Source organism: Scyliorhinus torazame, chromosome 11 (genome assembly GCF_047496885.1).
Source record: "Scyliorhinus torazame isolate Kashiwa2021f chromosome 11, sScyTor2.1, whole genome shotgun sequence".
NCBI classification, from domain to species: domain Eukaryota; kingdom Metazoa; phylum Chordata; class Chondrichthyes; order Carcharhiniformes; family Scyliorhinidae; genus Scyliorhinus; species Scyliorhinus torazame.
In genome coordinates, this window is record NC_092717.1 from 89,726,479 (window position 1) to 89,749,669 (window position 23,191).

Genomic DNA, 23,191 nt, shown 5'->3' on the forward strand with positions numbered 1-23,191 from the left:
CCTGTTACAGAGGCTCAGAAGATTCAAATCTTGTACTCCAGACTCAACTTTAAAAGCTTCCCGCTGATCCAGGGTGCGATCAATTACGCTGACGCTATGACTCGACTCAAAGAGAGTTATGAGCAGAAGACGAACACGCTCTTCGCCAGACGCGCTCGCAACGCGTGCTCAGCTACCTGGTGAGTCAATCGAGGACTTCTGGAGGGCCCTGATCCCATTAGTTCGGGACTGTGACTGCCAGGACATTACAGCTAAGGAGCACCCAGATCTTATGAGGGATGCTTTTGTAACTGGGATTGGGTCCGATGTTATCGGGCAGCGGTTCCTAGAAGGGGCCACGCGCGACCTCGCAGAGACTAAAACACGAGCGCTTTCCATGACGATCGCCCTGCGCAATGTACAGTCCTACGCCCCCAACCGCGTGGCCCACTCCTCCTATGCTTCATGGGTCCCACAGGCAGCCGCCCCAGCGGGGGCGCTACCCACCCAGTACGCCTGCGCTACGCGCCAGCCAGTGATCGCCGGGGGGCCTCGATGCTATTTTTGCGGCCAACAAAGACACCCCCGCCAACGCTGCCCAGCCCACGCTGCCCTTTGTAAGGCCTGCGGGAAGAAGGGCCACTACGCAGCGGTGTGCCCGGCTTGCTCAGTGCCACCGGTCGCCCCCACCCACCCCGGTCACGGACAATGGGCGCCGCTATCCTCCCCTCCTCCCCAGGCCATGTGCGAGCAATGGGCGCCGCCATCTTGCTCCACCCCCGCAACATGCGTTCCATGGGCGCCGCCATTTTGTGACTCCCAGGACCTCTGGGCGCAGTCATCTTGTCCACCCCGCAGCACACGGAGACCAACGGCGTTTCAGGACCCCAACGCAGCGGCCGCCTCACTACCCGACGATCAACCACGACTCGCATCCATGGTAATCGACCAGTCCAGACACCACACTCTGACCAACGCATCCACCAGCGTGAAAGTCAACGGCCAAGTGACCTCCTGCCTACTGGACTCCGGGAGCACCGCGAGCTTTGTACATCCAAATACGGTAAGGCGCTGCTCCCTTAAGGTACACCCTACCAATCAAAGTATCTCCCTGGCCTCCGGATCCCATCGCATAGCGATCCGGGGGTACTGCACGGTCACGCTCACAGTCCAAGGTGTAGAGTTCCACGGTTTTCGCCTCTACGTCCTCCCTAACCTCTGCGCTGCACTTATCCTTGGCCTGGATTTTCAGTGCAACCTCCAGAGCCTGACCCTTAAATTCGGCAGACCCTTACCACCCCTCTCTGTGTGTGGCCTCGCGACCCTAAAGGTCAATCCTCCTTCCCTCTTTGCCAATCTAACTCCAGATTGCAAACCCGTCGCCACCAGGAGCAGACGGTACAGCACCCAGGATAAGGCCTTCATCAGGTCCGAGGTCCAGCGGTTGCTTCAGGAGGGCGTCATCGAGGCCAGCAACAGCCCCTGGAGAGCTCAAGTGGTAGTGGTTAAGTCTGGGGAGAAAAATTGAATGGTCGTGGACTACAGCCATCCCATCAACAGGTACACGCAGCTCGACGCGTACCCCCTCCCACGCATATCTGACATGGTTAACCAGATTGCACAGTACCGGGTCTTATCAATGGTGGACCTGAAATCCGCTTACCAGCTCCCCATCCGTAAATCGGACCGGCCATACACCGCCTTTGAGGCAGACGACCAGCTATATCACTTCCTTAGGGTCCCCTTCGGCGTCACCAATGGGGTTTCGGTCTTCCAAAGGGAGATGGACCGAATGGTCGACCGGTACCGCTTGCGGGCCACGTTTCTGTACCTAGACAATGTGACCATCTACGGCCATGATCAGCAGGACCACAACGCCAACCTCGCTAAATTTCTCCGCACCGCCACTCTCCTCAACCTCACATATAACAAGAAGTGTGTGTTCCGTACAAACCGCTTAGCCATCCTCGGCTACGTGGTCCAGAACGGAGTTCTGGGGCCCGATCCCGACCGCATGCGCCCCCTCATGGAGCTTCCCCTCCCCCACTGCCCCAAGGCCCTCAAACGCTGCCTGGGGTTCTTCTCGTCTTACGCTCAGTGGGTCCCAAACTATGCGGACAAGGCCCGCCCACTCATACAGTCCACTCATTTCCCCCTGACGGCAGAGGCCCAACAGGCCTTCGCCCGGATCAGAGCTTATATTGCCAAAGCTGGAGTGCACGCTGTAGACGAAACACTTCCTTTCCAAGTAGAAAGCGACGCATCGGGACTTCCGGGTGCGGCGATGACCAGCTAAGTCGCACGTTTCGGCAGCTCCCGGTGGAACGGACTTTTGGGCTCTTAATAGGAGCCCCAACGGCAATTTTAACGGCTAAAAACACTGTGCGGTAAACCAGAAGGGAATCCCCCCTGGACACGGATGGAAAAAGGAGAGGAAAGTGGCCGGATTGCGGTGGATCCTCTAGAGCAGCGGCAAGGAAGGCAAGCACAAAGCAAGATGGCGTCAGAAGGAGGCAGTTTAATATGGGGCCCTGACCAACAAGAGTTCCTGCGGCGTTGCGTGGAAGAACTTAAAAAGGAGATGAAGAAGGAGCTGTTGGCCCCGATATTACAGGCGATTGAAGGGCTAAAGGAGGAGCAAAAGACCCAGGAGCAGGAGCTTCGGGTTGTGAAGCCAAAGGCTGCTGAGAATGAGGACGACATACAGGGCCTGGTGGTGAAGACAGAGATGCACGAGGCACAACACAAAAGGTGTGCGGAAAGGCTGGAGGTGCTGGAGAATAATGCGAGGAGGAAGAATTTAAAGATTCTTGGTCTTCCCGAAGGTGCAGAAGGGGAGGACGTCGGGGCATATGTGAGCACGATGCTGCACTCGTTAATGGGATCGGAGGCCCCGACGGGCCCGTTGGAGGTGGAGGGAGCCTATCGAGTTATGGCGTGAAGACCGAGGGCTGGAGAAATTCCTCGAGCCATAGTGGTGAGATTTCTCCGATATAAGGACAGAGAGATGGTCCTCAGATGAGCAAAGAAAACTCGGAGCAGTAGGTGGGAGAACGCGGTGCTCCGCGTATATCTAGATTGGAGTGCAGAGGTGGCGAGAAGGAGGGCAAGCTTTAATCGGGCCAAGGCAGTGCTGCACAAAAGGAAGGTTAAATTTGGAATGCTGCAGCCGGCAAGACTGTGGGTCACACATCAAGGGAAACACCACTACTTTGAAACGGCAGAAGAGGCGTGGACATTTATTGTCGAGGAGAAACTGGAATAAGCGGGCTAGAAAAAGAACGTTTGGGACAAAGTGGTGGGGCGAATATGTGGGGTGAAGAGGGGGGGAAAAGGGGGAAGAGATGATTTCCCAAGTTGTTAATCCTGCGACCCTGTAACTTTTCTCTCTTCCCCATGTCGTGGGGGAGGGAGGATGAGGAGTTGGGGGCGGGGCCAAATGGGAAGCGCAGGCTTTGTTCCCGCGCTATGGTAATCATGGCGGGAACAGGGAAGCAGGAAGGAGGGGGCCTCGCACAGTGGGAGCCGAGGTCACGGGGGGAAGCCGAGGTCAGCCAGAGTTTGCTGACTTCTGGGAGCAACATGGGGGGTGCAATTATGCTAGTGAGGGATCTAGCGGGGGGGTGGGGTTAACTGGGTTGCTGCTGCTGGGGAGAAGGGGGAGCTGGTATGGGGTGGGGTGGTCGGGGCGGGAGGGCGCCGTTGGGGGGAGATACGGCTACGTGGGAACTGGGTGAGGAGCTGGATTGAAAAAGGAGATGGCTCGTCGACAAGGTGGGGGGGGGGGGGGGGGTAAAGAGCCCCCCAACCCGGCTGATCACGTGGAATGTGAGAGGGCTGAACGGGCCGATAAAGAGGGCACGGGTACTCGCACACCTAAAGAAACTTAAGGCAGATGTGTTTATGCTGCAGGAGACGCATCTGAAACTGATAGACCAGGTCAAACTACGCAAAGGATGGGTGGGGCAGGTGTTTCATTCGGGGCTAGACGCAAAAAACAGGGGGGTGGCGATACCAGTGGGGAAGCAGGTAATGTTTGAGGCAAAGACCATAGTGGCGGATAGTGGGGCAGATACGTGATGGTGAGTGGCAAATTGCAAGGGGAGGCGGTGGTCTTAGTGAACGTATATGCCCCGAACTGGGATGATGCCAACTTTATTAGGCGTATGTTAGGACATATCCCGGACCTAGAGGTGGGGAAGTTGGTAATGGGTGGAGATTTTAATACGGTGCTGGACCCAGGGCTGGACAGATTGAGGTCCAGGACCGGAAGGAGGCCGGCTGCAGCTAGGGTGCTTAAGGACTTTATGGAGCAGATGGGAGGAGTAGACCCCTGGAGATTTAGTAGACCTAGGAGTAAGGAGTTTTCGTTTTTCTCCTATGTCCACAAAGTTTATTCACGGATAGACTTTTTTGTTTTGGGAAGGGCACTGATCCCGAAGGTGACGGGGACGGAGTATACGGCTATAGCTATTTCGGATCACGCTCCACATTGGGTGGACCTGGAGATAGGGGAGGAAAAAGAACAGCGTCCACCCTGGAGAATGGACATGGGATTATTGGCAGATGAGGGTGTGTGTTTAAGGGTGAGGGGGTGTATTGAAAGGTACTTGGAATTCAATGATAATGGGGAGGTCCAGGTGGGAGTGGTCTGGGAGGCGCTGAAGGCAGTGGTTAGAGGGGAGCTGATATCTATTAGGGCACATAAAGGAAAGCAGGAGGGTAGGGAAAGGGAGCGGTTGTTGAAAGAACTTCTGAGGGTGGACAGACAATATGCGGAGGCACCGGAGATGGGACTGTACAGGGAAAGGCAAAGGCTACATGTAGAATTTGACTTGTTGACTACGGGTAATGCAGAGGCACAATGGAGGAGGGCACAGGGTGTACAGTACGAATATGGGGAGAAGGCGAGCAGGTTGCTGGCCCACCAACTGAGGAAAAGGGGAGCAGCGAGGGAGATAGGGGGGGTGAGAGATGAGGAGGGAGAGACGGAGCGGGGAGCGGAGAGAGTGAATGGAGTGTTCAAGGCATTTTATGAAAGATTATATGAAGCTCAGCCCCTGGATGGGAAGGAGAGAATGATGTGCTTTCTGGATCAGCTGGAGTTCCCCAAGGTGGAGGAGCAGGAGAGGGCGGGACTGGGAGCACAGATTGAGACGGAGGAAGTAGTGAAAGGAATTGGGAGCTTGCAGGCGGGGAAGGCCCCGGGACCAGACAGATTCCCAGTTGAATTCTATAGGAAATATATGGAATTGCTGGCCCCGCTACTGATGAGAACCTTTAATGAGGCGAAGGAAAGGGGGCAGCTGCCCCCGACTATGTCAGAGGCAACGATATCGCTCCTCCTAAAGAAGGAAAAAGACCCGCTGCAATGCGGGTCCTATAGGCCTATTTCCCTCCTGAATGTGGACGCTAAGATTCTGGCCAAGGTAATGGCAACGAGGATAGAGGATTGTGTCCCGGGGGTGGTTCATGAGGACCAAACTGGGTTTGTGAAGGGGAGACAGCTGAATACAAATATACGGAGGCTGCTAGGGGTAATGATGATGCCCCCACCAGAGGGGGAAGCGGAGATAGTGGTGGCGATGGATGCCGAGAAAGCATTTGATAGAGTGGAGTGGGATTATTTGTGGGAGGTGCTGAGGAGATTTGGCTTTGGAGATGGGTATATCAGATGGGTACAGTTGCTGTATAGGGCCCCGATGGCGAGCGTGATCACGAATGGACGGGGGTCTGATTATTTTCGGCTCCATAGAGGGACGAGGCAGGGGTGTCCTCTGTCCCCGTTATTGTTTGCACTGGTGATTGAGCCCCTGGCCATAGCATTGAGGGGTTCCAGGAAGTGGAGGGGAGTACTCAGGGGAGGAGAAGAACACCGGGTATCTCTGAATGCGGATGATTTGTTGCTATATGTGGCGGACCCGGCGGAGGGGATGTCAGAGATAATGCAGATACTTGGGGAGTTTGGGGATTTTTCAGGGTATAAATTGAACATGGGGAAAAGTGAGTTGTTTGTGGTGCATCCAGGGGAGCAGAGCAGAGAAATAGAGGATTTACCGTTGAGGAAGGTAACAAGGGACTTTCGGTACTTGGGGATTCAGATAGCCAAGAATTGGGGTACATTACATAGGCTTAATTTAACGCGGTTGGTGGAACAGATGGAGGAGGACTTTAAGAGATGGGACATGGTGTCCCTGTCACTGGCAGGTAGGTTGTAGGTGGTTAAAATGGTGGTCCTCCGAGATTCCTTTTTGTGTTTCAGTGCCTCCCGGTGGTGGTCACGAAGGCTTTTTTCAAAAGAATCGAGAAGAGTATTACGAGTTTTGTGTGGGCCGGGAAGACCCCGAGAGTGAGGAGGGGATTTTTGCAGCGCAGTAGGGACAGGGGGGGGCTGGCACTACCGAGCCTAAGTGAGTACTACTGGGCCGCCAATATTTCAATGGTGTGTAAGTGGATGGGAGAAGAGGAGGGAGCGGCGTGGAAGAGATTGGAGAGGGCATCCTGCAGGGGGACTAGCCTACAAGCTATGGTGACGGCACTGTTGCCGTTCTCACCGAAGAAATACACCACAAGCCCGGTGGTGGTGGCTACATTGAAAATTTGGGGGCAGTGGAGACGGCATAGGCGAAAGACGGGAGCCTCGGTGCAGTCCCCGATAAAAAAAATAACCATAGGTTTGTTCCGGGGAGAATGGATGGGGGATTTGGAGCATGGCAAAGAGCAGGGGTAGCACAATTGAGAGATCTGTTCGTAGATGGGACGTTTGCGAGTCTGGGAGCGCTGATGGAAAAATATGGGTTGTCCCAAGGGAATGCATTTCGGTATATGCAACTGAGGGCTTTTGCGAGGCAACAGGTGAGGGAATTCCCGCAGCTCCAGACGCAGGAGGTGCAGGATAGAGTGATCTCAGAGACATGGGTGGGGGATGGTAAGGTGTCGGACATATATAGGGAAATGAGGGACGAGGGGGAGATCATGGTAGATGAGCTGAAAGGGAAATGGGAAGAAGAGCTGGGGGAGGAGATTGAGGAGGGGCTGTGGGATGATGTCCTACGTAGGGTAAACTCATCGTCCTCGTGTGCCAGGCTAAGCCTGATACAATTTAAGGTGTTACACAGGGCGCATATGACTGGAGCACGGCTCAGTAAATGTTTTGGGATAGAGGATAGGTGTGCGAGATGCTCGAGAAGCCCAGCGAATCACACCCACATGTTCTGGTCATGCCCGGCACTACAGGGGTTTTGGGTGGGGGTGGCAAAGGTGCTTTCGAAGGTGGTGGGGGTCCAGGTCGAACCAAGCTGGGGGTTGGCTATATTTGGGGTTGCAGAAGAGCCGGGAGTGCAGGAGGCGAGAGAGGCTGATGTTTTGGCCTTTGCGTCCCTAGTAGCCCGGCGCAGGATATTGTTAAGGTGGAAGGAAGCCAAACCCCCGGGTGTGGAGACCTGGATAAACGACATGGCACGGTCTATAAAGTTAGAACGGATTAAGTTCGTACTAAGGGGTTCGGCTCAAGGATTCACCAGGCGGTGGCAACCGTTCGTCGACTACCTCACAGAAAGATAGAGGGAATGGAAAAGAAGAAGACAACAGCAGCAACCCAGGGGGAGGGGGGAGGAATCGGACGGACTCTCAGGGATGTTATTGTATATGTATAGGCACTTGTTTTAGGTAATGTATATTGGACTGTTGGATTGTATCTTTGGAGAGTATTTATTTTTGACAAGGCAGTTGCCATTTAGTTTGGTTTTTGTTTCTGTTCATATATTATTTATTTATTTGTTTAAAACTGGCCACTGTTATTTATATTGCTTTATTGTTGTTTAAAAGAAACACTACGTACTGTTATGTTTGGCCAAAAAATCTTGAATAAAATATATTTTAAAAAAAGAAAGCGACGCATTGGACGTCGCCCTTGCCGCCACCCTCAACCAGGCAGGCAGTCCCATGGCATTCTTTTCCCGCACCCTCCATGCCTCCGAAATTCGGCACTCATCCGTCGAAAAGGAGGCCCAGGCTATCGTTGAGGCTGTGCGACATTGGAGGCATTACCTGGCCGGCAGGAGATTCACTCCCCTCACTGACCAACGGTCGGTAGCCTTCATGTTCAACAACACACAGCGGGACAAGATCAAAAATGACAAAATCTTGCGGTGGAGAATCGAGCTCTCCACCTACAACTACGAGATTAAGTATCGCCCTGGCAAAGTCAACGAGCCCCCAGACGCCCTATCCCGAGGTACATGTGCCAGCGCACAGGTAGACCGAGTCCGGACCCTGCACGACAGCCTTTGTCACCCAGGGGTCACTCGGTTGTACCACTTTGTTAAGGCACAAAATTTGCCCTACTCCGTCGAGGAAGTGAGGACGATCACCAAGAACTGCCAGGTCTGTGCGGAGTGCAAACCGCACTTCTACCGGCTGGACCGCGCGCACCTGGTGAAGGTCTCCCGCCCCTTTGAACGCCTCAGCATGGATTTCAAAGGCCCCCACCCCTCCTCCGACCGACATACGTATTTCTTCAGTGTGATCGATGAATACTCCCGTTTTCCCTTCGCCATCCCATGCCCCTACATGACGCCTGCCACCGTCATTAAAGCCCTTAATTCTATCTTCACTCTGTTCGACTTCCCCACCTACATCCACATTGACAGGGGATCCTCATTCACGAGTGATGAGCTACGCCAGTTCCTGCTCAGCAGGGGTATCGCCTCCAGCAGAACGACGAGCTACAACCTGCGGGGAAATGGACAGGTAGAAAGGGAGAATGGGACGGTATGGAGGGCCGGAAAGCTGGCCCTACGGTCCAGAAATCCCCAGGCCTCCCGCTGGCAAGAGGTCCTCCCTGATGCACTACATTCCATTCGCTCATTATTTTGCACTGCTACGAACAGTACACCGCATGAACGCCTTTTTGCCTTCCCCAGGAAGTCCACATCCGGGGTATCACTCCCAACTTGGCTCACAGCTCCGGGAACCGTGCTTCTCCGTAAACATGTGCGGCTCCACAAGGCGGACCCGTTGGTGGAAAGGGTGCACCTGCTCCACGCAAACCCACAGTACGCCTACGTGGCGTTCCCCGACAGCCGCCAGGATACCGTCTCCCTCAGGGACCTGGCACCAGCAGGTTCCGCCCCCAGACCGCCCTCGCCGCCATCCTCCCCTCCCCTGCCGCCCCCATCACCCCCCCCCCCCCCCCCTTAGGACCGTCCGTCCTCCCCCTGCCCACCCCCGTTGATGAAGAGGATTTTGGCACGCTCCCGGAGTCAACTTCGACCACGACAGCACCAACATCGCCGGCTCCACTTCGTCGATCCCTGAGGACGATCAAGGCGCCGGACCGGCTGAACTTCTGACTGGCCCACCGGATGACATTTTTTTTTCCACTGTTCTGTAAATATTAAAGATTGCGAATTGTACATAGTTATTTACCACCCCCGCCGGACTCAATTTTAACAGGGGGTGAATGTGGTAAACCACTGTGTTTCTATATTAAGGGTTGTACGGTAGAACCTGCACTACAGGTTCACCTGGGCTGCTGCATGCTAGCTCCGCCCAGGAGCCGGGTTATAAATATGCGTGGCCTTCAGCTCGCAGCCATTTCGTCAGCTGCTGTTGGAGGCCACACTTCAGATATGATGTGGAGATGCCGGCGTTGGACTGGGGTGAGCACAGTACGAAGTCTTACAACACCAGGTTAAAGTCCAACAGGTTTGTTTCGATATCACTAGCTTTCATGGCGCTGCTCCTTCCTCAGGTGAATGAAGAGGTATGTTCCAGAAACATATATATATCTTTGAATTTGTCTATATATATGTTTCTGGAACATACCTCTTCATTCACCTGAGGAAGGAGCAGCGCTCCGAAAGCTAGTGACATCGAAACAAACCTGTTGGACTTTAACCTTTACCGCCAGGCCTAAGATCTCGTCATCATTGTCAGAGATCTTTTGTCGAGCCTCTCGGATCGCCACCCCCTGGGCCGTCTGTGTCTCCAGCAGCTTATCAACAGAAGCCTTCATCGGCTATAGCAGGTCCGTTTTAATCTCTCTGAGGCAGCGCTGGATACCCTCCTATTGCTCCTCCGCCCACTGCCTCCACGCTGCCTGGTCTCCGCCCACCGCCATTTTGTCCTTCTTCCCTCCCTTCTTCTGTTCCACCACCTTTTTTGTCGCCCCGCTCCTAGTTAAAGCCATAAACTGACGGGGAACTTTTATTAACTCCTTCCCACACCGGGAAACGTCGAAAAAGTGTCCTTGGGGGCCCTGAAAAGAGCCCAAAAGTCCGTTTTTGCGGGAGCCGCCGAATGTGCGACTTAGCTCCGCATAGCCGCAACCGGAAGTCTCGAGAGGGAATCCTTTTGCCAGTGTTCGCTTCACCAATCTGCCCCAAAAAGTCTGTGAAAACTCCTGAAAAAGGTCTGAGAGTAAGTTCCAGACGGGAGCTGCCGAATGCGCGACCTACTCCTCCATGGCCGCCACCGGAAGCCTCGTCCCCGCTTCTTCAATTGCCTTGGTAGATCTCTTCACAGTTGTTCCCTCTGCTGCTAGAATTCACCTTTATTAGGTTGCAGCTTTAAGCTTGCCCTTCCCCTGCCTGCATGCTGGAAGAGGCCCCTCTCTCCCCTGCAGTGACAGACAAATCTTTTACTGTTTCTGCCGGGTCTGGTAACCAAAAGACATAACATTCCTGGGGGACACTGTCAGGGGAATGTTACCGTCTTCTTCCCACACCGGGAAATGTCAAACAAATGCCGAAGGGGCCCTGTAAAAGAGCCCAAAAGTCCATTCCAAGCGGGAGCTACCGAATATGCGACCTAGCTCTGCATAGCCGCACCCGGAATTCGTGGCCGTTGATTTTAACCGTCGTCGACGCGGTGGCCAGTTTGTGCGGGCGAGATTGGTCCAGCATCATCGAAGCGAGCTGCGTGTGGCCATCAGATGCTTCGGGTGGCGAGCGTGTGCGGTTCCGATGTCGGGATGTCCGGAGACCCTGTGGTGGACAAGGTGGCGCCCATGGTGCGCACATTGCGGGGTCGGGACAAGATGGCGCCGCCCATTGGTTGCACATGGACCCGGGAGGAGAAGATGGCGGCTCCCATTGTGCGTCTGGCGTGGGGGAGGGGGCGATAGCGGGTGCGATCGCAGCGACTGCGCCGGCCTGGCACACAGCTGCGAAGTGGCCCTTTTTACTGCAGGCTTTACAAACGGCAATGCGGGCCGGGCAGTGTTGGCGGGGGTCCTTCTGCTGACTGCAGAAGTAGCAGCGGGGACCCCCGGGGTGCGTGGATCGGCGTACGGCGCAGGCGTATTGCGAAGGCAGGGCCCCGGCTGAGGAGGTCGTCGGCGGGGTCCAGGAGGGGTAGGAAGGAGTAGAAGGGTGGGAAGCGCGGCGGGAGGGGTACGATTGTACATTCCGGGATGCGACCGTCATGGAGAGCGCCAAGGTTTTCCGCCAGTTCGAGCATAGCTCCTTCCAGTAATCGTTCTCCGATGCGGTCCGACGCAATCCCCGTCACGAAGGCATCGCGCATGAGGAGATTAGTGTGTTCGGCGGCCGTAACGGCCTGACAGTCCCAGTCCCGGAGGAGTGGAATTAGGGCCCGCCAGAAATCTTCGATGGACTCACCAGGTAGTTGCGAGCGGGTGGCGAGTACATGCCTGGCGAGGAGCGTGTTCGCCTTCTGCGCGTAGTGTTCTTTGAGGAGTTCCATTGTTTTTGTGTAATTCGTGGCGTCTTGGATCAATGGGAACACGCTGGAGCTCAGTCTGGAGTACAGGACGTTTATCTTCTGAGCCTCCGTTGGTGCAGGGTCCGCCGCGTTGATGTAGGCCTCAAAACATGCTAGCCAGTGAGTGAAGTCTTTCCTGGCGTCGGGCGAGTGCGGATCCAGCTGCAGGCGATCGGGCTTAATTCGGATATCCATTCTGTGGAAAATCTGACTGTAATAAATTGATGCATGATCAATTGCACAAAGACTAAAGTTGGGTACAACTGTGGCTTTATTACAGTCAGATGTGTGGCCTCCTGCTGCAGCTGGCGAAATGGCAGGGCACTGGAGGCCATGCATATTTATACAGTTCACCGTGGGCGAACCTGTAGTGCAGGTCCTACATTACATCTCCTATTACAGTGGTTCACTACAATCCCCCAATGCAATCCCCGGAGCCCCCCACCACCCTAACGCATGAGTTGGGGGTTCCTCGAACGCCCCGAAACCCACTGCACACAAGCAGGGCACCTTTGGGCCCGATCCCCAGTGGGGGCAAAATGCCACCTGGGCACTTGGCACTGCCAGCCTGGCTGTGTCCCCTGCAGCCTGGCAGTGTTGCCTGGGTGCCAGCCTGGCACTGCAGAGTTCTCGGGTGGCACTACCAGGATGCCAAGTAGGAGTGCCAAGGTGCCTGGTTGGCATCAGCAGTGCCAGTGTCCCACCCTGCTCAGATAGCCGGGGGCCTCCAATCACCTGGGAGACCCCCCCCCCCCCCCCCCCCCCTCCGCAAGTGCTGGTGCACTGTTCCTAGTTTGTGGGGACGCAGTACTAATTGGCACCTGGCTGGGGTCACCACGGCAAGGCCGGTAGACCCCGGGAGCCGTTTACATCTGGCAAAGGCAGAGTTAAGTACATTTTTAACTCGCCTAACTCTGCGAAACTGAGTCCGCCCCTTGTGGCTGGGATCCAGATCGCAACATCACGCGAGATCTCATGAGGCGTGACGAGCGTCAGCAATCCTGGAAGGGGCCTCTCCCAGGACCTACCTGCCTCGTCCTGATTCCGGCAGACATGGCCTGTAAATCACAGCTGGTATTTCCCACTGGTGTGGTTTTCTTCTTAACTGCTATTAATTCTGTTCTGGTATCAGCTCAAGGGGGTCCCCAGGTGTCCAGCAACAGTGATCTAATCAAATAGGATAAACATCCAATCACACTGAAGAATTCCCACAGGCAGCAAACTTTGAAGTAAGATGTACTTATTATCCTTCGCATTTTATTAAGTTTGGCCTAGGCCTGTTCCTAATTTTTGTTGGGTGCCTTCATGTGCACAAGGCTTCATATCTATTCCTAATAATGTTTCTACCAGGGCACAAGTTCTTGGCTAGGCTGCCCCCACATTTTGAATTTCTTCCCTCATTACAGATTAGCATCCAAGTGTGATTTTATAAAAAAAAAAAAAAAAAAAATTTAGAGGACCCAATTAACTTTTTTCCAATTAAGGGGCAATTTTAGTGTGGCCAATCCACCTACCCTGCACATCTTTTGGGTTGTGGGGGCGAAACCCACACAAACACGGGGAAAATGTGCAAACTCCACACAGACAGTGACCTAGAGCCGGGATCGAACCTGGGACCTCGGAGCTGTGAGGCACTGCCCATCAAAGTGTGATTAAATACAGGTTAGGAGAACGGAGAAGGAAAATTGCAAGTTGAGGCAGCCAATGGTGATTTCACATATACAATGTGATAAAAAATCACTACCTGTCTTTGTCAGTCCATCAATAGTATGAGGATGTGGAAACATCTTGCAATGCGCACACTCATAGCTTACGTAATAGGATAATATCGATATCAGAATAAAATGCACTGAGTATAAATCGAAATGTACTTCTATTCAAGATTGTTGATGGGGACAATACATTTCTTTTTATGAAAGAACATTTCTCTAGCAATTCACTCTTGGATAAAGGCAGAATTGAATTTAACATTCAATGTAAATGTATTGCCGCTGCAGCCACGAGTCATCATGTCCATGTGCAGCTTTTCAAAATCTTTTCTTGTTAGCTGTGGAATATTATGATGTCCATTTATGTTCACATGTTAATTCACATGAAGGAGTACCAACACTTTCCCATCTCAAGGATCACTTTGTTTCATTAACTCTTCTTGTTTGTAAGGTTGCAAAGTGATTTTATTTCCTACACTGAAGTAGTTGTAAATCTTTAATTTTCTTCTTAGTTTCAGATGAATGAGTTTGGCGCCCTAGAGATTATTACTACTGAAGAGCAGGATGGAGAACCCAATGCACTGATTGCTGCTAGGCATGCAGCTAAAAGGAAGAATACCTACAGTGATGTATCTAATGCTCGAGGTAAGGAAACATTAAACACTCAGAGAATCTAAAGTTTACAAGCTATTTCTGATGCATTGTTGGTCCTTCAATGACAACTTTATTTTTTGAGATTTGTAAATTTGAGTGGATCCCTTTTCCACCTGTTGCCTTTTTACTCTTTATGTGAACCACAAGCTGTTTCTTATACTGACCAAATGACCACACAAACAGTATGTTAGCTCTGAAACATAGTTTATTAATAACACAAGACTTTTATCTCTATGCAATAATACACGCAGCTCCGTATAAACTACAACTAAGATGACCTTTACTTAACTTTGAGTGACCGGCACTGTGCGAGATAAGGCCTTTATCTGGGTCCACGTGGTCGGTTGGAAGTTGTTGGGTTCGTCTCAGCTGGGCTCATCCTTCAGGAATGGTCACGGGTCCTTGAACTAGGTTGTTCTGCTATAGTTGGTCGCGCACAGGCCAGTCCCAAAAGAGACCGATCTCTAGTGCGCAGGACTTTTTATCCTTCGTCTCTTTCACGCCCTTTTGGGCGGTCCTTACTCCAGGTTCATTGGATCGATAGGGTTTTGATCACCCTCATCGATCTTAGCCAATTAGGGGGTGGATACCTCGATGGCTGGGCAGGTCCTAGCTATCATTGTCCCAGGCACGTAGGCCTTTCCAAATAAGGGGGGATGGCGCCAGTTAGTCTGCTATCGTTGATGGTCCTTAATGTGAATGCCATTGTCTTGGGGAAAATGTTATTGATCCTTAATGGATGCAAGTTTCAGTCACGTCTGGTTTCTTTGCACAATACACAGAGGCTGCATACCTGTCTGTGTCCCAAATTGACCACAGTTTCCATGGTCCTTTGCAGGTGGCCATTTTACATGGCTACACACCCATACTCTGTGTTGCCATTCATGGATGTTCAGAGCTGCTTGGAGTGTATTGTAATAAAAATGTATGTGTATGACTGGCGGAGGATTAGCTAGTGCCCATCATTATATATCATGGGGAACTTAGATTGCAAGTAAAAGAGGCCTACCTGTTCCAAAATCCGTTGCTACTGCCCAGAGGGTTTACTTTGAAGTGAGTGAAGTGATCTTTGATTTAACTGATTTGGAGCAGTTTTCTTTTCTGTTGCACGTGGAGAGAGTCGTACAAGGTGACAATTTGAATGCCAGGTGGGAATGAAAAAACCAGGGCATAAAGCTTTTTCATGCAAATAATATCTGTTGGGGGACCTGCAAAATATATCTTGTAAATTTGAGAATTAACCACAATCTAGTGTGAATCGTTAGGTATGCGGGTATTATTTCCAAATGTGAGCAGTAGGTCAGTGTTAATTTGGTCCTTAAGGAAGGAAAGAGGGAGTACCAGTGCTCACCTTGCCTCTCTTTGTCAGGTCAATTTTCTGGCTCTGGTCTGGAATTCCAGGTGAAGGCGGTGCTGCCATCTTCCTCTTTGCGGAACCCAATATTTTTTTTAAAGTATCCTCTTGCATTACCCCAGCAGCTCTTCTCTCTTTTGCGGCATCTTATCCAGGAATGTGTTTAAAATAGCTACTTTACAATTTGGTCTTTGCCTCTTTACAGTGCCCGCTTTCTCTCTGTACTACCTGCTCTGACCTCTATTCTAGGCTTTTTAAAAGCGAGTATTGTCATTTGCAATCCCCCCCCCAATACTCCAGTGTTACTTGAGGGATGCATTCTGCCAACACTAATGGATACTTGTTTGAGGTACCCATGTCATTTAAGGCAGGTCAACACTGGAAATAATTGGTGGGTGGAAATATTAGCTCAGCAGAGCAACATCAGGATGATTGATCCCAGGGGATTTTGTTCATAATTTTCTTGAAATGAGTGTCACTGGCAAGGCCAACATTTGTTGCTCATGACTAAATTGCCTTTGTAAAAGTGATGGTGAGATGTCTTCTTCGGCTTTGGGTGGGCTTCTTGATGTCACACACTGTCAAATGCTGACTTAATTCAAAGACAGTCAGTCTCAATTCACCTCTTCTGACCATGTTTGGACCAATGTGATAAGGTTAGAGCTGAGCGACCCTGGCCGAACCCAAACTGCATTGTTCAGCAAGTTATTGCTGTGTAATTGCCGCTTGATTGCATCTTGACGACACTTTCCATTACTTTGCTGATTGTTGAAGATAGACTGATGAGGCGGTAATTGGCTGGATTGGATTTGTCCCTTCTGTAGACAGGACGTATTTGGGCAATTTTCCACATTGTTGGGTAGATGCCAATGTTGTAGCTGTACTGAATCAGCTTGGCTCAGGGCACAGCTCGTTCTGGAGCACAAGCCTTCAGTACTACTGTTGAAATGTGTCAGGGCCATAGCCTTTGTTATATCCAGTGCCTTCAGCCATTTCTTGATATCACGTGGAGTGAATAGAAATAGACAGTGTGTTCTGGGTTGCATATTTTTTATCTGAGGATTAAATATTTTTGTTGTTATGCTGAACATAACAAATTGTAATAAAAATGTATGTGTATTCTTTGCACAATACACAGAGGCTGCGAATTGGTCCTTTCTTTCAAAACAGTTTGAACTAGCATCATCGAATACTCGTGCCATGTTGCTCCATATTCAGTCGAAGAGCTCTGACCTTGTGTAATCTGCTTTCCTTGATTTAAGATCCCAATCTTAGCTCGTTGGTAGCACTCCTACCTCTGAGTCAGAAGGTTGTGGGTTTGTCTCGCACTCTGTACTTGGCCATATCATCTAGGCTGATATTTCAGTGCCATGTTTTGGAAAATACATTAAATTGAACGCCTTTCTGTTCATCTGTGGTTTGAGTTGGAAACTATTGTATGGCACTATTCAAAGAAGAACAGGGGAGCTCTCCCCCATGTCCTGACCAATTTTTATACTTAACCAATAATTTAATTGCTTTTTGTGCACAACTCGCTCCAGCTTCTCCCAGTTACTACAGTGAGAACACTTCAAAAGTTTATATTAATTGTAAAGTGCTTCAGCACACCCTGAGAGTGTGAAAAGTGCTAAATAAGTTGTTTCGTATCGGTTACCACCCCCTGTTGTAAGATGTAGAATACGAGACCCTGAGGCTCAGCATTTGTTGGAAGATAATGCACTTTTTTTTATAAAGAAAGAAAAAGCAAGTAATGGAGTGTGTTTAGCCAAATAATTATGATTGATCGATGGAACGGAAAAAACTAGGAAAATTACAGCAAAATGCGAAGCAGTTTGAGATAACACTTTCAACACCTAAATGGGAAATACCTGTACTTAATGATCAAGGCTTTTCACGTAGAAAAGTAGAAAACATTTGTCCATGGGTTGCATCAGTTCTTACAAACTTCTTTGCTGAAATGGTCACAGTTGTTCAATAAATAATAAATTAGAACAATGTTTGGAAAGAGAAAAATGTTGGGTCGGGAATGAATGGATTTTGATGGAAATATCAGGAATAGTAGAAAAGAGGATGATTAAACATAGAGTTCGATAATTAAAAAATATATGCTGAAAATGCTGACGGGTGCAAGAATTACAGAAAATATATCTTGTGGCGGGGAAGAAAGAAACATCATCGGGAGGGGTTGATTTGGGGTTCTCATCATCTACAGCAATTTTCGCAAAATGGCTGCCGCAGTCCAGAGTGTATTTCCAGTATTTCTCTAGCTGTACTACTAAAGTTACAGTGCACTAGAGACAGAACCCCTGCCAAAGTGCACTGTCCAAGGGTATTATGTCATTGAATGGAGAATGAAGAAAGTGAAGGTTTGGAGCTTTGGAAATGAGGAAATACTAATAACAGAACAGATGGGAGGGAATTAACTTGAGCGTTTTCAGAAGAAGTATTGTGCCCTTAAATTCTAAATAAGTGATTTTCAAATTGTAAATTAAACTAAAATATTAATTTTGTTGATTACACTTGTATTTCTGTGTGGTTATCATAAGCAAATTGACATTTTAAGTCATTTCTGGTTATGAATCTCTGCTTGATTCGCAACCTGAAAACTCAGGCTTGGCATGTGCTCATCAAATGATTGAATGGCTTTCCAAATGGAAAATACTTTCCAATTTGAGAATAGCTGTAGTACCAATTGCATCCCAGATAGATGTGGCATTAGCTGGATAAAAAAGGGAACTGCTCTGAACTTCCGGGTGTATCTGCAAATTTGTGCTGACGTGAAACTTGCAGGGTAGGGCGTAATGTATCCGAGGAAATTGGAGGTGTGCAATTTGTGATTTTCTGGCAATTAAGTTTAATGAGTGAAAATTATGGTCTGTGGTCACAGGTCCTAGATGCATTCCCCTATTGATAGCGTTGGATCGTGAAATCACCAATCTAATCTCCACTTTCAGTCGAGTACCTGTATCAATGTTTTTTCTCTAATTCGGACATTCTTCTCTTGTGTCATTTCAGAACAGGAGTGTCCAATAATTGCTCACTGGTGGCAACTTTTGATTGCAATTTTGTGCTGATTACATTGGAGGCTGAATTGAGAGTACCCAAAAATATTAGTTTGGAATTGTTGTGTGCGCTAATCTCTATTAATAGCACTTGTCAAAGATTTATTTACCTGTGATGTTACAAAACACTCAGCTATTACATTCCATGCACATGTGAATCCTGGAACTGAAGTGCCATACAGTTCTCATAAATCATCTGTTTCAATTCAATTTTATTTGGAAACTGTAATTTGAATGTGACTATCTCCAAAACATATTAGAATGTGTATGTGGCGTGATCATGTAGCAACATTTCTATCCATGTATCTTGTCCGCTGAATGTATAAATTTGATTGGTGAGGAATTATATAATGATTTATAGAAGTCATCAAGGAGAGACGGTGCTCATTTGAATTTAGTAAACTGGATTAATGCAATCTTTTACATCTAGAATCATACATCAACAATACAGATAGCAGCTAAATTGAAAGTTAAATTGTGTCTGTAAAAACTGACTGTTGCATCAGTTTACACCTTTATAAATAAACAAGTACCCACAGAATTTCAGTGTGATAGAGAACAGTAAGACAAAATGTTAGAAATATATTAACATCGAAGGATTGAATACAGCTTTCTAGTTCCTTTCCTTTTCCTGCTGCTGGTCTTTGATGTTATGAGTAAGAGCCTTTTTCTGTGTCCAAACAAATATTGTCATGTGAGACAGTGGGGTAGATTTTCCCTCTCTGTGCTTTTCTGATGTCCAGCAGAAAACTGGTCCATTTTGAGGACAGAGCCACATTAACAAAGGGTCAGCTGATTGCTGGGGCGGAAGAAGAATACACACTGCTATGGTCAGGTCGCCACAATAGATTATAGAGTGCGCTGTGTTTGAGTGTTGGAGGAGTTCTGGGGAATGGGATGGTTGGGGGTGTACAACAGGAGCCTGCAGGCGTGCCCTGCTCTTGCTATCTCCTAAATGTGTACACTTATCTTTGGGTTCCTCTTTTGACTGAACTGTCAGCTAATACTGGGTGCAGCATGTATCTATCGCATTGACTCCGCACTGTTGAGCCTAAAATAGCACAGAAATGCGAGTGGTGCCACAGGAAATTCTTTCCCATGATTTTCAGGGTACTACTGGCTCTTTTGGTTACTAGGTAGTGGGAGTGGAGGTGTTTCAGTCAATTGATGTCCTCTCTGTGATGATATGCCTGTCAGCAATATCATGGTTGGTGCAACCTCCAACGAACAGGTGATGGTACAGACCCACATAATGTCTCTAGACAGTGATCATGTGACAAGGCACTCCGATATAAGTGGGGGCACATTCAGTGATTGACAGAGGGTTATAAGACATACAAGAGGACAGTCGTGCCTAGGGGGAGCCCCAGGGGAGTGCAAAGAAACTCCAAGATACTTGCTCTGCAATAGATCGCTTTTTACCACGTGTGATTTAATAAAGATCCTGGTTTGATAAGTCACAAGTCGTTTGGTAGATTCCTTGCTAGACATCGAACACCAAACACAGCACTCTCTTCAGCCAATACGTCCCAATAGGGGTCAGCGCACTAAATGCTTTTACCCCTCTCATTCATGTCTCTCCTGCTACACTGGCTAGCGTTAGCTAACACTGCACGGACCATGGATCGAAGGATCTGGGTTTAATGTGTAATGTTATAGTTCCTAAATCCAAACTATGTTATACATGTTATGGGCATGAGTACAACTTACCAGATTTATTAACTGAATCTGTGTTTGCTATTAGCATAGAGAACACTGTCAGTGTTATGTTGCCTTTTTTACCTGCTATGGATATAGCAATCAATAAGGTTGCCCTTCTTTCTTTGGATATCAATATTATATTGCTCAGTGTTGCCAGGTATCAGATGATACCACCACAAGGTTCAACCGGATATCGATCAAAGAGCCAAACACCAGTTAGTTTGTTCAAGATGAAGGGTACTTTATTTACACACAATTAATCATGCAACATAAACACTAGTTAAACTACACCTATCGACTATGACAACCTGTACTTAACTTCAGGCACCCGGCTTAGGTCAGAGGAACAGTGGCCTTTGTTCGAATCTGGATCTATCGGGTCTGGAGAAGTAACTGCTGCTCAGCTGGGCTCATCTGTCTGGTAGCGGGCGTTGAACTTGAACTTGCTTCTGGTGGTGTTGCAATTGGAAGTACACGTTGTCGGAGCGCCAGGGCTAAGAGAGGCCGAACACATGGTGGTCTCTCTCTTTATCCTTGGGGGTTTTTGTGCTCTTTTGGGCGGTCTTTCAGTTTGGACCCCACTAATTGGGTAATTCTTGATCACTGTGTTCGATTCGAACCAATAATTGGGCGGGTGCCTTGATGGCTGGGCGTGTCCCTAGCGGTCATTGACCCTGTTGTTTACGCTTTCTGAGTACAGGGAGTGGTGCCGAAATGTCTGGGATTGTATCGGTTGCTCAAGTATCAGTTCTTTGTCTGACGGAGATGGGCCATCAAAATGCTAATCGGTTGGGGGTTTCGCTGCTGTCTGGATTCTTCACTCTCAAATATGCATTCAGGCTCTGAGCCTGCCTGAACCTTACATTGGCCATTTTTCCCATTATGCTTTGCGACCGTCCATGTTTCTTATTGTAAATGGCCTTCCCAGATGGCTACAGTTACAAATGATCTTACCCTGCATAATTCAAAAACAATGTCTGTGTAATGGCAATATCCATTCTGTCAGCAACTCGGTGAATTTATAAATAGTCATTTATATTTTCTTCAAGCATTTGTACTTGTAGTGTTGTACCCGCATGAAACTAATGAGGGTAGTGAGACAGAGACTGGAGCGTGATTCAACTTGCGCGTTGGCCAGCGCGGATCTGGACGCTCCGGGTAAATATTAGAAAAGGCCAAAATTGAGATTCATGTCAGACGCAAATCAATTTGCAATTCACCCGGCATGTTCCCCATTGTGGGTTCTAGACCAGAACTGGAGAGCATATCATTAACCCTCATTTGCATTCATTTCAGTCTCATTAGCGAGATTGAAATCAAATGCAGCGGCCTCCCAGGAATTACCCGACTCACCAGCGAGAAGTCATGCGGGCACCATTTAGTACTCCTTTTTAAAAATGCGAAGCTATGGGATTGTTGTTATTGATATGGGGATTGACATTACATTCGTTACTGATTATTGTTTATTGTTGGGTGTAAATTTGGGAGAAAATGTGAAAAAGGAGGAGAATAAAGAAATATTTTAAAAACTGTGAAGCTGGTGCAGTGGCTGCTGAGGGGGACAAAGAACAAAGAGAACAAAGAAATGTACAGCACAGGAACAGGCCCTTCGGCCCTCCAAGCCCGTGCCGACCATGCTGCCCGACTAAACTACAATCTTCTACACTTCCTGGGTCCGTATCCTTCTATTCCCATCCTATTCATATATTTGTCAAGATGCCCCTTAAATGTCCCTATCGTCCCTGCTTCCACTACCTCCTCCGGTAGCGAGTTCCAGGCACCCACTACCCTCTGCGTAAAAAACTTGCCTCGTACATCTACTCTAAACCTTGCCCCTCTCACCTTAAACCTATGCCCCCTAGTAATTGACCCCTCTACCCTGGGGAAAAGCCTCTGACTATCCACTCTGTCTATGCCCCTCATAATTTTGTATACCTCTATCAGGTCTCCCCTCAACCTCCTTCGTTCCAGTGAGAACAAACCGAGTTTATTCAACCGCTCCTCATAGCTAATGCCCTCCATACCAGGCAACATTCTGGTAAATCTCTTCTGCACCCTCTCTAAAGCCTCCACATCCTTCTGGTAGTGTGGCGACCAGAATTGAACACTATACTCCAAGTGTGGCCTAACTAAGGTTCTATACAGCTGCAACATGACTTGCCAATTCTTATACTCAATGCCCCGGCCAATGAAGGCAAGCATGCCGTATGCCTTCTTGACTACCTTCTCCACCTGTGTTGCCCCTTTCAATGACCTGTGGACCTGTACTCCTAGATCTCTTTGACTTTCAATACTCTTGCGGGTTCTACCATTCACTGTATATTCCCTACCTGCATTAGACCTTCCAAAATGCATTACCTCACATTTGTCCGGATTAAACTCCATCTGCCATCTCTCCGCCCAAGTCTCCAGACAATCTAAATCCTGCTGTATCCTCCGACAGTCCTCATCGCTATCCGCAATTCCACCAACCTTTGTGTCGTCTGCAAACTTACTAATCAGACCAATTACATTTTCCTCCAAATCATTTATATATACTACAAAGAGCAAAGGTCCCAGCACTGATCCCTGTGGAACACCACTGGTCACAGCCCTCCAATTAGAAAAGCATCCCTCCATTGCTACTCTCTGCCTTCTATGGCCTAGCCAGTTCTGTATCCACCTTGCCAGCTCACCCCTGATCCCGTGTGACTTCACCTTTTGTAATAGTCTACCATGAGGGACCTTGTCAAAGGCCTTACTGAAGTCCATATAGACAACATCTACTGCCCTACCTGCATCAATCATCTTAGTGACCTCCTCGAAAAACTCTATCAAGTTAGTGAGACACGACCTCCCCTTCACAAAACCGTGCTGCCTGTCACTAATACGTCCATTTGCTTCCAAATGGGAGTAGATCCTGTCTCGAAGAATTCTCTCCAGTAATTTCCCTACCACTGAAGTAAGGCTCACCAGCCTGTAGTTCCCGGGATTATCCTTGCTACCCTTCTTAAACAGAGGAACAA

At 49.2% G+C, this 23,191-nt stretch overlaps 1 protein-coding gene across 4 annotated transcripts in view; it reads left to right on the forward strand.

The window, feature by feature from the left end:
- LOC140385371 (lethal(3)malignant brain tumor-like protein 4) overlaps positions 1-23,191 on the forward strand; it is a 555,015-nt gene that overhangs the window by 110,765 nt on the left and 421,059 nt on the right. For all 4 annotated transcript variants that reach the window (XR_011933346.1, XM_072467457.1, XM_072467455.1 and 1 more), the window contains one exon: positions 13,928-14,060. Coding sequence is in view for 3 of the 4 variants with exons in the window: in XM_072467457.1 (XP_072323558.1) it covers positions 13,928-14,060 (133 nt within the window). In the remaining variant the exon portion in view is untranslated. The remainder of the gene's footprint in view (positions 1-13,927; positions 14,061-23,191) is intronic.